This window comes from Leptosomus discolor, chromosome Z (assembly GCF_034619465.1).
Source record: "Leptosomus discolor isolate bLepDis1 chromosome Z, bLepDis1.hap2, whole genome shotgun sequence".
NCBI lineage: Eukaryota > Metazoa > Chordata > Aves > Leptosomiformes > Leptosomidae > Leptosomus > Leptosomus discolor.
Window position 1 is genome coordinate 31045756 of NC_141419.1, and position 17152 is coordinate 31062907.

General features: G+C 40.3%; 1 protein-coding gene across 1 annotated transcript in view; it reads left to right on the plus strand.

Moving 5' to 3' along the window:
* EPB41L4A (erythrocyte membrane protein band 4.1 like 4A) overlaps positions 1–17152 on the plus strand; it is a 136949-nt gene that overhangs the window by 43034 nt on the left and 76763 nt on the right. The window contains exon 2 of the mRNA XM_086479612.1: positions 11701–11805. Coding sequence (XP_086335738.1) covers positions 11701–11805 — 105 coding nt within the window. The remainder of the gene's footprint in view (positions 1–11700; positions 11806–17152) is intronic.

Genomic DNA, 17152 nt, shown 5'->3' on the forward strand with positions numbered 1-17152 from the left:
TTGTGCAGAGTTTAGGCTGCAGGCTTGAAACCTTATTAATAAAACTAATCTAAACACCTTTGCCTCAAAAGTCAGTAATAAAATTCATGTTGATTTAAACAGGATCAGGTTTTCATTCTATCAAAATTCCATTTGAGTGAAAAGCCCAACAAGTTATTTTCACATCACCGGTGGATTCTAAACAGACTTTTTATGTCTTCTGGTATTGACATTTTTTTCTAATGTGAAATATGTTTGTCGTTTCATGTCTTGTGTTCAGAAATCTGTTTTAAAAACTGTTTGCCTTCTTATGTGAGATGTGTGAGCAGACTTATGGAGTACAGCAGATAGCCACACCCATTAACAAAGGATAGCATGCCCGAAGCATTTTATGAATTAATCTCTTGAGTCTGATACTGAAGATGCTACGAGGATGCATTTTTCATTGAAATTACAATATTTAGACTATAAGCATTGAGAGGTAATGGCTCACATCTCTGTGAACACTTTTGTTAATGAACAGATGTATACGTTAGTTTGGTACTAAATGTGGAGAAGGGTCTAGTTCTGCAAAATTCTGTGTGCCATGTTTGTGTACAGGTCTTTATGCTATGCTTATCACTAATCTGTCTGTCAGCTTGGAGTGAAGAAAGTAATCCAAAGTTGCACGTGTATATAATCTTATTATGTTCTTCTTTGTGGAGATGTATTACAGAAGTGCTGAATAAATAAGATTTTTGTTTTAGTTTCCTCAGTATGTGGAATATTTTCATTAGCACAGGTAGGCAGCCACCATATCAGTATATACTCTGTGTGTGTGATATATAGAATCACAGAATCATTCAGGTCAGAAAAGACCTTTGAGATCATCAAGTCCAACCATCAACCCTGCTCTACCAAGTACACCCCTACACCATATCTCCAAGCACCACATCTAAACGACCTTTAAACACATTAAGGGATGGTGACTCAGCCACCTCCCTCAGCAGCCTGTTCCAATGTCTGACAACCCCTTTAGTGAAAAAAATTTTCCTAATGTCAAGCCTATACATACTGTGGTGCAGCTTGAGTCAGTTCCCTCTTGTTCTATCATTAATTACCTGTGAGAAGAGACCAGCACCTACCTCTCTACAATGTCCTCTCAGGTAGTTGTAGATAGCAATGAGGTCTCCCCTCAGCCTCCTTTCTTAAGACTGAATAGCCCCGGTTCCCTCAGTTGCTCTTCATAAGACTTATTCTCTAGGCCTTTCACCATCTTCATTGCTCTTTTCTGCACTCTCTCCAGCACCTCAGTGTCTTTCTTGTATTGAGGTGCCCAAAACTATAGCTGTCTATGTAAATAAAACGTACGTATCATATTATACCATGTATAAGATGTTCAGCTTCTTGTAGGTTCTGTATCAAAGAACAAAAACCTTCTGTAGAAACAGATTTCAAAAACAAGAAGTAGCAGTTCTTTGGTTTGTATCCTCATGTTAAAAGCACCTTTCCCCAACAGCCTCAATATGTTAAACATTTATTAAAAATAAAGAGATTGTGGTAATTTTACTTTTATTGGTGAGTTTACAAGTTAATCGTGACAGGCTGTACATACAATTTTAGAAAAATCATTCTGGATGATCTTTAAAGTTATACAATGCATATGAAATCTTATTTTTTATGCATAATCAAAACTGTGGTATGTCTGACATTTTTACAGGTCAATAAAAAAATTTTTCAGAAAGCTGTCTATAAGTTATAAACTATAAATTTTCAACTCAGATTTAGTATTGATGGTCAAGTAGCTACTGAATGTTGACTGGTTGAACAGTGACTTACTGTTACTTGTATGTGAACATGCAAAACTGTATTCTTATTTATATACAATTTTGCCATAGCATATAAAGGCACTTCAGAATATACTAACCATTTTAGGGAGCAAATGAAGACTAGGCAGTGAGAAAGTAGTGTCCTTGTCTGAATCACTGGGATTAACATCAGGTTACCACTTGAAAGCCTTAACTGCTAAAAGGGGAAAGGAATAGAGGTCACAGGGAAAAAACTGGCTAAAATATGCCACAGTTTCCCTTAAACCACACAGAATATTTTATGCATTACTCTTTCAGAGGAATAAAACTGAGCTGGCACTACAGCTCCATGCTGAAGAACTAGTTCAGAATAACACTGACTTTTTAATAAAATCTGTGAGGAAATAGCTATAAATTCAGTCTGAAAAGCTCATGGGATCTTCCTGAATGGAAGATGCTAGGGAGAGGATTGTTATCACTACTGAAGTTCTTTGGTCTGTTTGTAGGTTTGCCAGTCAACAAGTTTTGAACTCTGTGATGAGTTACTTCGCAAAGTTTCATTCAAAACAGTTTAGTTATTTCTAAGAGTGAAGCAAGGGAAAAATTGGCTGTCGAAGAAAAAAAGAAACACAGACAGCTTTTGTCTGAGAAAGTCTTGAAGCAAAAGACTTGATGATTGCTATAAGTATGGTCACTGTGCCAAAGATACATTGTTCTATTCTTTTAAAGGTATGTCTACGTTAAGCCCATTTATGGTGCTAAAATACCTCTCACAGGAAAGATTTCCTCGTGAGTTAAACCCTGCAAGGATGCTATATCTTATTGTCCCTATGAGGTTTTGGTGGCCACCGCATCATCTGTGTAACTGGTGTTTCTGGTGCTTGAGTTTGGTCACCAGAACTGAAAACAATTTTCTTGCATCTGGAGCTGTCAAATGTTTTCCTGTGTTACCTGTCCCAGGATACAACACTGTGGACTAATTCTTGGCTTGATTCATGTGGGGACAAGGGCCAAGCTGGTTGGAGGGAGTGAAAAAGTGGATTGGAGAAGGGTCAAAGTAGAGGAGAGAGGAAGAGCTTGTGATTTAGCGCACAGGGACTTCAAGGAATATGTGTGAACCAGTGGGGATGACTGGCTGAGGGAAGCGGCAGTGTATGTGACAAGGGAGTAAGAGCATAGAGGGTGCTATCTGGAAAGAGCCAGGTGGTAGGAAAGGACAAGGAACTGGAAAGTGGTTAAACAAAACACAAAAAAACCCCTGATGTGATAGGTAGATCTAATTAAGGAGCTCAGGACTTGCAGCCAGGGATGACAAGTGATGCCAAGGAGATGACGACGACAGTCCTGTGTGACTTGGGTGAAGAAGAACAATTAGTGGTAACATTGACACAATACATACATGCCAGAGGCTGAGTTAGCAGTTTGCAGGTTGCTTTAATGCTTTAAATTTTTATTTTGTGTGTCATTATTTTAACTTAACTCTTGCCTTGTGTGATTGTTTATGTGCAGGGATATCATTCTTCAAAAAAAAAAAACCTACTTGGATTCTGGTTTATCTGAATATGGAGGGCTGAAATCTCCAGTGATTCAGGAATTGATTGACAGCTGAATGAGGCAACCTTGCTGTGAGTGTGGGGGTGAGAAGGCAGGCAGCACTAGTCAGAGAGTGAAGAGCTGCTAGGAGCTGTGACAGACAGGTCTTTTTCATCCGCCTCTGCTGCCACGGGTCTGTCAGAGTCCTCCTTTTCCCATGGAGGGGCTTTTCGGTTTTTCTCAGTCAAGGTTGTTAAAGTTGAATGCAACCCAGTATCAGTAAAATGGTAATATGACACTGTGCAGTGTGTGGCAGTGGATAGCAGCTCTTCAGGACAGCCAGAAACTCTAGAAGGGGCAGGAGAGAATGCAGGTCTGTAGAGTTCCCCATGAGCAGCCATTATAGCCTGCTAATGGCTAAGTTATTCCTGTCCTGGTGCAAACGTATTGACTTTTTTTGTGTGTGTATGTTTCCTAATCAGCGTATCTAGAAGACTACTTTTAGAACAAAAAAACTTGCAGTGTATCTTCCATTGCTGTCCTGAAGAATGTCTATTTAAAAAAAATAAAGTCATTTTAAAAAAATAAAGTCATTTAAAAAAATTTCAATCTTTACTTTTCCCAAACAAATTCCCAGACAGTTATGAGAAATTTTAATGAGAATTAAGTTTCCAGTAGAATCAAATCAATTTTACGGGAAGCATCATGGCAATTGAGTTATCAAAGCTGTACAGAAAAGGTATGTACTTCTTTTAGGATAACAAATGTATCCTTTTGCCTTCTGTCAACATTGCAGGAGTATGTCATTTTCTAGTGCCAGTCGAAATGAGAAGTTAAACTATCAAACTGGAAATAAAACTTTAAAATCATTAAAATGATACAACATTTTGGAAAAGTTTTTTGGGGATGTGCCAAATCATCAGCACATAGGCTGTAAAAGCACAGTATGTGTTTCAATGAAAATATGTTTAAATGCAGGTGAATCTGAAACTGAAAATAAACACTCATATATGAACTACGACTTTACATATAAAAAAGTTGTTGTTGACTGGTTGCAGTGCAGACTCTATTGAATTCATTACCAAAATACCCAGTTTGCAATTGACAGGTGGAAAGAAATAGCTTCACTAGTCCGTAGGAGAGCAGCAAATGAAAATCCCGTGATATTTTCTTGGCAGGCAAGGGCTCTGCACGTCCTGGTTAGGGACGCTGTAGAAATAGACCACAAGCACCTGGCAAGGCAGAAGACAAGTAGTTGCAAATTTGTAATTCATGCACTTTTATGCACTCTCACAGATTTATTTTAAATAATTCTCCATGAATATGGAAGACACATCCCTTTGGACCCACCAAAGGCTGCGAAGCTGTAAAGCAGGAGGAGACCCTTTTGTCTGGGAAGCTGTGAGTGGCTCTGTGGTCGAGCAGGGCTCTCAAGGGAGTGCAGGCTGAGTGTGAACCAGACCTGTCCTCTGGAGCTGGTGCAAGTCAGAACAGTGAGGCTGGGGATGCACTGAGCTTTACTTTGCAGAAGTGACCAAAGCCCAGTGCTTCTGTGCTTGTGGGATTTCACGTGTTCCCTGGGTTTGGAGCAAGAGTGGTTTTGTGCGCTCTCCTTTGGGGAAGAATTGCAGAGCCCCACTGCTTTTACTGCTGGTGGGATTTGCCCGCAGGGGCCTGTAGCATGGTGCAGGAGGGTGAGGTTAGGGAGAAGCAGCCTCCACAGGCTACTTGTGCTGGCACTGTTCCTGGGTGGACAGTGTGAGCCCTGCTTCCCATGGTCCCAGGACAACGCGCTTCTGCAGGCAGCCTGCCTGCGAAGTGGCTTCCTGCAGGGCAGCTGGCATGTTGGACTCGCCTTTCCCACCTGCCGTGCTCCTGCTGCCAGGCAGCCCAGGGCTGGGACGTGGGCTCTTGTCTTCCACCATGCACCCATGAGATACACCAGGTCACACAGCTTGTGTGAAGAGTATTTTCTGAAAAGTAAAAAAATAATAGTAACCAACATCTTAACCATTCCAAATGTGTGTTTGTAAGCTGTATTTTTGAATTTCATTATTATTATAATAGTTTCTTTCTTCCATGTAGGAATTATTCAAAGTGCACGGGAGTGATAGAAATGATCATTGGTATTCAGTTCTTCAGAAGAGCTCTTTTCTGTGAAAGGTTGAAATGCACTATTGTTGATACCTTAACTCCTCTGTCATACTGTAGATCTGGATGTTAATGAACTAGATAATGTTAATATTATGGGTTAGATTAGCAAACAGATTTTTAAATAAAATTGATGCAGCCAGAAACCCTCTACATAGAAGTAGTTTCTGTCATTTTACAAAATACCCTTCATGGCTGATGAGGGATCAGTTTTAAACATTAGTAAGTATTTAATTATCTTTCCAAAATTTAGTTGTCTTTCCATTACTAATTTCCTTATTACTGTATTTCCATTACTAGCTCTAATTGCCCTCTGTTGTCTTCACTGGACTTTGATTCCTGCATGGATCATTTCTTTTATAACCTGTGCGCATGTACAAATTGCATTACTATACCAAGTAAATAAGGTTGCTTATATCCACTCCCAAAAAAGGAGCTCACTAAGTTGAATTAGTTTCCCATAAGCCAAATATTCTGGTAAATATTTCTTTGTAACTATTTTCTTCTATGTATCTTTTCTCAGAGTCAAGTAGATCAGTTTACATCTGTGACAAAGCCTCAGAGTGCACTCTAGCTAGTAGTTACAAGGGGAGAGGTTTAGCTAGCTGGAGACCCTGCTCCCAGGAATCTTCCCCTCTCTTAAGGAGTTGGCCCCTAAGTGGATTTTTAAAGATATTTATAATTGGGACAGATACACTAATAGCAAAACCAGACAAATAAGATGCACCTTTGGACATTTTTATAGAATTGCATTCTAACTGGAATGTGTTAGATTGACCATTAGTAAAACCAAAATGAGTCTGCAGTCGTCTTAACATACAGCACTTAAAAGTCAGTGTGGTAGGTTACATCCAGCAGACAGATTGGGCGCTGTGTCAGGTTCTTGGGAACAGATATTGGGAGGTCTCTGCATGTGTCTGTAAATTTGTGAGGAGTTTTCAGAAAAAAAATCTCTGGAAAGAGGTTGACATGTCTGCTGTCAGTGAAAGACAAGGAGAGAGGGAGGGGTGGATGGATGGATTAATACAGTTTGGATGGCACATTTGTATGATGTATACTTTGGGCAGGCTGTGATATTGCATTTGCATGTGTTAAATCCTCAGTTTCTGGAAGTATTTATTCCTGTTATATGATTGTGTTAGGGGATGTTGGCGCATATAAAATAACACCAACGTAAATTCTTCTCTGGTTGAACATGCATTCTGCAAGCTAAGGTCAAGCTGTTCTTATCTAGGTGGATCGTTGTAAATATTTAGCGTTGTTAATTTAAAGATTTTTCTCTGCTTGGACACCCATTGTGCAAATTGAGGCCTGTCTGGTTGACTGCCTTGGGGAAATGAGTGCTTACTCTATGTTTCTAAGGACCACCAAGAACTTTGATATTAGAGCCTTGTGCATTGCAGCTTTTATAGATGGAAGATGGTGGAAAACTGTGGTGTCTAGTCTTTTCTGAGCTTGAGGTAAAGGGGAAAAATGGACAAAGAAGAACAGTCAGAAAGTGCTGTTTGGAGACACCTGCTTCTGTACATATCTACCAGGAATGGGGTGAATTTGTGGCTCTGCTTACCCTCAGATGCATGACTGCGTGCTGCTTTTGTGCATAGTTTTCATCTCTCCTTAGTAACCTTTACTTAGGGCAGAATACTGCAGTTTGGTCTCTGAAAATGCTACGTAAAGTTTACTGTCTGGAGTATGTCTGTCTCAGTATACTGATGCTGTCTGGCTGGTCGATGCACATGAGGTGGTGCTGACACATGTCAAGAGCTGTGTTTGCTCTCTGCCCTTCCCTGTGCAAGCTCCATCACCTGCGTGTACAGAGCACCTCATGTGCTGCACGGGCACTAGCTGCTGTCTAGCACATAGGTAGCAGATCAAACGCACTTTCCACCTGGAGGGCTTTTGTGAGCAGTGTAACCTGCGCAGACCTGTATGTGATGTGGAAATGTGGGATGCTACACAGGTGTTTCTGAATGTCTCAGCCTGATTGCGTGTTGTCCGCCATAGCATCCTCCTTGTTTTTCCATACTGTAATACAAACTCCTCTGTTCAGCATTAGAAGCCTTCTTCACTTGTTCTGTTCACAGAATAACTAATTCAGCATCAGGGGTGACTTTCCAAGAGTATAACAATGGTCGTGGTGGGGGAAGACATCTCAAAAGGCAAGAGTTATGCTCAACCAAAGTTTTAAGCCCTTTTTTTGAGTGAAGGCTCATGAATTCGTCTGCATCTTCCTTGTAAGAGGTAGAGTCTGTGGACTAAATTACTTCCAGGAGAACGGTTTCGTGATGGCTGCTTGAACTAAAAGAGGCGATGTGTTTTTTTGTTTTAAATAAAAAGAGGTTTTGTTACCTACACTGCTTTTCTTTCAAGAGATGGACTAGCATCCCACTGAGGCAGACATTTCTACACATCTTGCTTTGTCTTTAGATTCAGTTGACATCAGTCATGGATCTGATTTGGCCCATGGTAGTGTGTACAATAGAAAAGAGAAAATTAAAAAATAGCCAACTAGAAAAACCTCACTAGAGCTAAAAAGCAATGAGCACTGCAGATGATAAGAATTTCTGGTAACTACATATATAGTAATGTGAATGTTAAAATGTAGTTCTGCATGTACTATTTTTAAAAGAAAGATTTCTTTTTGATCAGAAAAATACAATTAAATCAGATCTCTCCTGAATGTTCTGGCTGTCATTTTCTTTAGCCAGAAGAAAACCTGCCTTTCTGGTTTATGAAGCCACAGTGCTAACATGTAAAGCAAGATGTTATGACTCATTAGACCAATTCTTTGTTCTCTCTTGAAAGCATTGCTGATGATATTTTCAAATATACTCGGGTTTAACCCTAAGAACACAAGCTTCTAGCAAGTCTGATCTTAATGCAAAGCAGATTATGTAATTTTTGCAATGCCATGTGATGTGAATGTAAACCTGTAAGTTCTTTGATAGTTTTAGTTTGCAGTTTTGCTGAATTTTGCTGTAATTTTATCAGGGAAAATAAGATGGCTTTTCTGAGTTTGCAAAATTCTTCAAACGCAGTAAAATGTATTTCAGGACTGAGAAGTAGCCACTTACGGATTCATTAGCAAAACTACTTTCTTAACTCCACTTGAAGAGGCAGTTTAATTGCATGAAACCCTGAAATCATGTGGCTTAATATGAGAAATTTAATTGAAAATGAAGTTGCAGTGGTTTCAGCAAGGGTCAGTGTTTCACCTGAAGAGTGCTCCTTAGTGCTGGGAAAATACGAGGTTAAGGAAGGTGAGGTTAGAAGGGTGTGGGGATACCTGCTGGCTCTCATCCTGGCAGTTCACTTGCGAAGCACTGCCTTCTGTATGTGCAGGCATTGGTGAAAGATGTGAAAAGGATTGCGAGGAAGGCTATGGAGACTACGGCACACAGTGTGTTTTGGCTGAGGATAACCGAAGTGTTGAGCATCTTGCTGCTGTAGAGGTGGAGAACCCCTAGCCATTGTAAGTTGGATGGTTTTGCTCAGCATTTCGCCACAGCTGGACTGCCTGTTTCTGCAGGACCTCCAACGACGGAAGTGTTAACTGAGCTGTGTCAAGAGAATAAATTAACAGGCATTTATGTTTTTTCTCAGCCTAGCAATATAAGTAAAAAACAGTTAAAAAGCTTTTTTACGCATTGTTGCTGTTTATCTCTGAAGGGAAGGAGAGGGTGTCTTTAATTTCAGCCAAACCAAGTGTGAAATGTGTATGTTTCTTGGGGATAACACAGCAGCTTTAGCCTCCACAGGAGGAAAGCTGTCCCAAAGACTTTTTATGTAGAACCCATTGCAGTCCTCAGCTGACTGAAGAAGACTTCCAGTCAAGAAGACTCGCTGAATCCTAAACTGGTGCAGAGTTATGTAAACTCCTATAAGGCTTAAGCTTCTTTGTTATGTTAGTATCTTTGATTACTCCCAGGAGCATGTATTATTATTGTAAGACACCTGAATGGAATATTGACAGTCATCTTTGCCACTAGATCGCTATTTCTTAGTTATGCTAATAAAACTGACTGATACTGTGGATAACATTACTGGCCAGACAAAGAATGGAAAGCTCATTGAAAGCAAACAGCTTTGAGCTTAGTGATCACAGAAGCTCAGCATGCCTTCGGTGGGCACCACTTCGTGTTCCCTGTAAGCCATGGTGCAGGCAGCCCTTTTTATGCCTTCTGCAAGTGTTTACTGACCACCCTTTGGTTAACTGTGTCAAAACCCTGTGGTTCTGAGCAGCTGATGGTGGAGATCCTTCTGTCTATAATATTCTTTCAACATTTAGTACCTAGTTGGAAATGTCACCATCATTTATCTGGACAGGTCATATGGAGTCAGAGCTGCTTGTTTATTTTAAGCTTTTCCTGTGTCTGTTTCTAGAGAGGCCTGTTCAATCCTAGATTCCCAAGCCATTGTTGTGCTGTTTAAACGATAATGGAAACAGTTCCAATGGTGAAGGTAATTTGCCTCATATGTTGTATGAATGATGAGATAACTATATAGTTTTTAGTAGGACATCTGCTTCTTTTGAGTAACAACTGATTTAAAGATAAAATGAGGCAGGACAATTACTGTTTCAGTCTTGAATCCCTGCTGTCTAATAATTTAACCTGTGTTTTTAAAAAAAATTTTAAGGTGTGTTTTATTTTGTTTCTGTCTTTTTGCTGTAGTGCTCCTGGTAGTCACTATATAGTAGGAGGGGCTGATCCTTGTCTTGCATTGTTCTTACAACTGAAGTTCAGTTTCTTATTGAGGAATCTGATGATGAAATCACTGTATTGCTCTGCTTTATCGAAAATGCTAAAATGAGATTTAGTGAATTTCTGCTTACCTTAATCATGTTTTCCCCCAAATTATTTTCTGTTGTGGCTAATCATTAAGTCTCACTGTACGTGCTGAGAGAATACATAATTGCAGTTGCTTAGTGTGAACAAACCAGTATGATGGCTTTAGACTGTTACACACTGAGAACCTTTCAAGAACATCTCCTGGTTTAAGGAAATATGTAGTAAATCTGGTGAATGGCATGCATACACATTTTCCAGCCTACCAGAGATGTTTACCTCGTCATGACTTGCTTAGAGTGTGAGTGGCCATCTTAAATTGCTGTTTTGGCCTTGTGTGTGTGACCAGGTACAAATCCTGACCAAATGCACCTGCTGAAAAAGCATGGATGCATCATCACTGTTGTTATATGATTGATATTCCACCAGTAAAGCTAAATTAAATTAATTTTTAATCAATATTCTTTACCATTTTAGTTTTGAAATCAATTGTTTATAGGCTGAAAAGTGAAATAGCACAAACAATATCCCACAGCTTCTTCTTCCTGTTTCTTTTCTCTCTGGTGATTTTACCACAATCTAGCAGTTAATACAATATGAAGCAGTTAACTAAAACCTAATTATGTGTTGTGTCTGTATTTTTTTGTGGAATTTAGGTCCGTAATAGTCGAAGGCTCTAACTGATTCTGAGGGGGGATCATTCTGTGTAATTATTCTCAGTCTTCCTATTCTGTTTATTGTTGGCTGCCAGGCGAACCAACAAATACGAGGCTTTCAGGTGGAAGTGAGGTTGTTATAACATTCTCAACAGTGCAATGTTGTTTGCAGTATTGTCCCCAGCATTGTTTGCAAATACTGGTATAGACCCTTAATGAAGTACTATTCAAGAAAACAATGGTATTATTTTAATTCAGCATGTTGGATTGCTCCCACTTCTACTATCAAAAATATTTTAAAAGAGAACAAGTAAAACCTAACCCTCTTTAGAAAGGATAGTGACAGAGCAGCTAATGGTGTAGAATTTGGATCTTAAGGGCAAGGTTTTGCTGCCTGCTCTTTGTTGTCAGAGTTTGAGTGACAAGCCTGTACTAGAAGGAAGAGCATGATTTTAGAATTAAAATATGTCATGGGGATTAACATTTTGATCAGAGAACAGAAATTTTCTAGGAGAATGCTAGGTTCACCAGCATCGTGCTTATACTAGTACACTTGCGTGGTTTTTTGGTTTGTTTTGTATTTTGTAACTAACCTGCCAGATACCTAATAGTATTTACAGAATGATTGATTAAAAATGTATGAGGACAAGATATTTTCTTCTGTACAGCTGGAATTTTTGTTAAAGGCACTGGGAACTGCCTCTTTACTTTTTTAGACAAAGCTAACTGAATGCATGAATGCCACTGCACATAGCTGACAAAGGCAGAGCATCACTGTGAAAAGGCTCTGTAAATTCTTTCCCACAGAAGTCAACGAAAGGGTCCGTTGTCCTGGGCTACGTATTTCGTCACTTAAACCTAGTGGAGATAGATTACTTTGGACTGCGCTACTGTGACCGAAGTCATCAAACGGTGAGTAAAAGGCACAGCAGATTGGATTTTCGGTATCTAAAATGTACCCTGTTTGTGCTGTTTGCCTGTAGAGTGTTAGATTGTCATACTTTCATTAACTTGCATTATTTCCTGGCTCAGGTTTCCAGTAATAATTTCTTTATGTGTGTTTGCATTAAAGTCTTGGAATAGCCATTAAAATCGTGGATAGGAACAGTATCAAATGCTAAATGTTGTTGAAAACTAAATGAAGAAAGTATAAATAGTACAAAATTAAGTTATGAAAGTAGGATTAATAATTTTTCCCTTTTACTACTGTACCCTGAAAACCAGTGCTTGGTGCACTATGCTGTTTGGCTTCGCTTGGCCCTGCGGTATCTGGGAAGCAGTGTCCCTCAGCATGTCACAGGCTGCTTCATTTGGCCCACTTGCTGAATGCCTGTTTCAGAGAATATCATACAGTTGGTGTGGTGGCTGCGTGTTCACTGGTAGCCCCAAGAGTCAAGGGGTTGGCAGTGACATTTTCACTCTGCCTGAACTGTCTCTGTGTCCTTGAGCCCATGCTCTCTTGAGCCTTCTTGACAGGGACTCACCAAACGTCTTGAGAGCTTTTTCCACCAGGAGATTACAGTACTATTCAAGAAAATTGAAACCAGGCTGAGATGTTTCAGCCAAAGCGGGCAATGGCCTGGGGTGGCGCTGCCTGGAGTGGACCCCCAAAATGGCCTGTGCAGGGTTACTGCTGTCAGGGTGAGGAGCAGGGAATGCTCAGCAGGTGGTACCGGTGCTGTATTCATAGAGTGGTCTTCATAACCTTAATTTTATAAAGGGAATAATGCCTGGCCTGTGGTTAAATTAAGCAGTTATGCTTTTAAAGTCAGTGTTCTGTGCTGAGAGTACTTCACAAGACCCTGACCTCAAGAGATATCATATTTTATCTAAAAAATAATAATAAGTTATTGAGGTGGCTAAATATTCGCCAAGTTCCGCTGTTTAGCAGAAGTTGAACATGTAGAGACTGAAGTCAGAACGATATTAGCAGATTATTGATTGCTGCTGAGAGCCACAGACTGCCCTACTCAGTGCATCTTTATTTCTGTGCCAGTCTAGACTTTTATGAATTCAGTTCCTTGATAAACTTCTAACCGTTTCATTCTGTGGAGGTTAAAGCCAGATTCATCTGTGAACTAAGAGTAGACTGTTAAAAACAGTATTTTTGATTTCCTGAGGAAATTGAGGTGTGAATAAAGAGCAGGTAGGGTTTTTTTTTTCTCTCAAAAGTGTTTCCCTTTTTCCTCTAGAGAAAAATAAAATAGAAATAGCTATTACTGGGAACATTTCCAGAGGCTACACACAGCGTATTTAATGGTGTAAATGGCATTATGAAGATAAAAGCAGATTACATCTCTTCTGTGAAAGGCTTAACAAGGAAAGGCATGTTTTAGGACGCATACTGCTAACAGACTAGATGATTTGATTGTAGGATAATAGTGCATATTGTATTATGGTAGTGTGCATGAGCTGTAGGCCATAACCTCATTAACTCAGCATCTCCAAATGCAGCCTTTTTGTCTTTTTCCCTCACATGATGCTGTAGTGGTGTAAATTTATGTTAACCTTTTTTTTTTATTCCTGGGCCAGCCCAAGGTCGGGAAGCCACCATGCTTCTGATTTTCCCATGGGTTATGAAGGTGTTCATCCCACTTCCCTCATTTGCCTGCTCTTGCACTGACACCGGTCGTTCGTGGGGATACCGTTTGCACTAGCACGACATGGAGCTCCAGCCTCTCTCTGCATGGAGGTCTACTGCCCTGTGTTTTGCCTGGCTTCTGTGCTGGTGGCTGGGCATCTCTGCTGCCTGCTGTGGTCCAGTCCCCTGACGGAGCACTATGTGTCTGCCCCTGCCTGTGGGTTTTCTTGACAGGGAAATCCCAGGTGTGCGGGAGACCGGTGCACACATCGGCTCTGTTCTGACATGCAGCTAGGAAGCAACCAGGAGGTACAACCAGGGATCACAATGGTGGGACATGTTGCAGAGTGCACCTGCCCTGCCATGTAGGTGCTGCCACAGTGACCAACTGAGTTTGTGCTGCAGGCTTTGCACCTGGGCTGTGTTGTAGCAAAATACTGTGAAAATGCCTGTGCCTGCTGTATGTCTCTCTATGTTCATAAATGAGTAAAACCTGTGCTACTGTGTTAAGTTTTACGTGTTTTCTGACAATTGTTGCTAGCTTGCTGTTTTTAGTGAAATCTTGTAAGTTGTTAAGAATGGCTAGTGTACAGGGAAAGCTTCCATGCAACAAACAACACCTTGTGCTTTAGCTGTAAGTGTATATTCAGTTGCACACGGAATGTGGGTAAAAGTCTCTGGGCTGTTGTGGGAATTAGTCCTGTAATGGCTGGCAAGAAGCCTAGACTTGAATTTTTGATTGGCTATGTTTTGGATCGGTCACAGTAGATTTCCTAAGGGAAGGAGGAAAACGTTACTTTGCTAATTAGTTTTAAACCATGCTCCTGAGTTAGCCTTAGACAGAGCAACGTGTTTGGAAGTTTGGCTATCCATTAATACGTTGCCCATGGTGGGGAATATTTTATTATTTGCTCTGTCAGGGTTTTTTTGTCACACTATGTATTTAACTGACTGATGAATAAAGCAGGGTGGACAAAACTACGTTTTTTAAAGAACTCAACCCCATCGCAAAAGAAACATTTTTTTTATTAAGGTTTGAAAGAACTTGTTTAGTTATTTTCCTCATTACTTTTACATGCCTCAACACTTCCAGGTGGTCTTTTAAGTGCTGTGTTGTTGTGCTAACTCTAATGTGAGTGGTATCATAATTTTTTTAGTAGTATTAATAGGGCTCTAATCAGTGAACAAGGTTTCACTGTGCTATGTAGTATATGAATGCATAACATTAAAATGGTCTCTTCCTGAACAGCTAACAAACTAGGCAGCGTGTGAGAGAGAATAGCTGGATGCAGCAAACAGATTGTCAGAACTGGATGGCGCTGGGAAGACCATGAACAGTAGGATAAAGCATAAATTGGATGACACTGTCTCTAGGGTAATAGTTCGGTCGTATTACACAGATTTAGCTTTATTGACATTCCAGGCTCCCCCAGACCCTTCATGATAAAAGAACAGTATTTAGTTTGCAAAATCATGGTCTGTAAGATTATGATTTGCCAGAACAACGTAAGCTATTATCTGTCTTGTGCTCCGAACAAGACAGGACCTCTAAGGAAAACCAAAACTTATCTTGTAATAATTAATTAAAATACAACATTTAATAATTAAAAATCTTGTAATGTACACTTAAATGAGCCAATGGGTTGAACTAATGCTGCAGGTTGTCAGTAGTGTTTCCTAACCTCTGAGTGCTTTGGTTCAGAAACAACGTGGTGCTTTTTAATGTAGTACAAGAGTATCTTTTTTGGTGCAAAGACTTTAAAACGAAGACCACTTTTCTTTGAGTGCTACTGAATTTCTCAGTGTGGTTCATCATCAGACCTTCACATGAGCCTTTTGAATTGCTGCAGAGATTGCTGACACTCAGGTTAAGCTGAGCCCAGATACAGTCTTTGTGCTTCTTGATGTGTATGGTCAGCTGGGTCCTGATTCACAGGACATTTTTGTACTCTGCCTCTTCTGTCAGAAATGCAGGTCATTTCTGGTATTTTTAGGTGAGACATGATAACTAGAATCCGTGTTGCAGAAGCTGAAAGTGGCTTACGAAACTCTGTCCTGCCTTCTAGTCTCTCATCGCTTTAGTATATGGGGAAAACAGCGACCCAGTGATGTACCTCTCCTTTAGTAGTGGACAGGCCAAATGCTGGGTAAGCTGATGTTGGGAGAGCCATCCAGGTCCCCTGCTGCTCTCACTTCTGTTTCTCACCGTGCTGCAGCTTCCAGGTGCTCCGCACATAATCCCTTTGCTACCGCCTTTGTGACATCTCCACTGTGCCTTAGGATAGTCATGCTAATTACTGTTCTGGCAGGAGGCCAGTATTTTCTTGAGGCACACAAAAGAGAGAATGGAAATGGCAATTTTAGTGCATAATATCTCAGGAAAAGCTGCACAGAATTTCATGAGGGAAAGGGTACTTTTGAAGCCCAAAGGCATTCCCTTGTCAAATCATAAAAACGTTCTGAAAAGAATTGTGCTATTAGAGCTTCTCTTACAAAAATTTTTGCAACTCCCTTACTGCAGAAAACTAGACAACCCAAAGCATTTCAAGGTCTGTTTAATAAAAACTTTAATTTTTTTTACTTCCAGAAACCTGACTGCACTTTACCGTCTCACATTGGCCAGGTTGCCCACTTACCATCCCTAACTGAACTCCCACGCTAAACCTGCTTAACCTAGAGCCGCAGGAGGCATGTCTGCATTGTACAGCAAGCTGTGATGCAAATATCCTTCTTTTCTTATCTGATATAATGCTAATATGAGCTATTACATTCACAATATACAGCATACAGATACTCTCTTAGGGCTCTAAGGGGAGAAATACAAATACAGAAACCGTATCACCATGTTAATTCTGTACCACAGCCAAGCTTATTTCCCCAGCCCCAGTTAGTTCAGGAGCAGTGCTGGGCGAACATGCATGTCCTGTGCCAAGATCTGGAGCTAACATGAGATGGGCAGTGCTCTGTCTCTGTCTCTGTACAATGCATTCGCTCTGTAGCATAGATGTGTTTTTTCTCTGCTGCTATGAGAAAGCTTGGTTTTGAGCATACAGACCTGAGAGCACAGCAGGTAGGAGGCGGCCTGCGGCAATATATTTGGCAGATGCGTCCCCCAGAGGGTACATAGTGACAGAGGGGAGATGCAGGTCTCAGTTGCTTGTGAAGCTGAACTTTCTACTGTGAGTCACTGTGCTGCAGTGATAGATGAAGTCAGTTGTGGCAAAGCTGTGCACAGAAGCCCGTGCCATGAATTGCATATCCCTGCTGTGCAAGCTCATATATCGGAAGGTTGTTTCTTGATCCATCCAGTGTGAGTAATAAAATAACTGCAGTGTGCTCAGATTGCCAAATTATTATACCAACTTGGATAGGGTAACAGATTGAACAGGCTATATGTAACTTAACTATAGAAAGAAGGGCATGATTTTAACGAAAAGTCTGTTTACAGTCAAAGATGTCTGTTCTGTAGGGAGTTATTGTCATACGATGTAGTGTATATTTTGATTTCAAGATCTTAGAAAAACAGATTAACTATACTTATCTTGTATTTTGGTTTTGTATGGATTTGACATTTGCTTGTAAGCATGGTATATTAAATTATCTAGAAAGAAGAAAGGCTTGTTGTGCTTGTTAAAATAGATGGCATAGCCAGTAGAAAGAAAATGGGGACTGGTAATA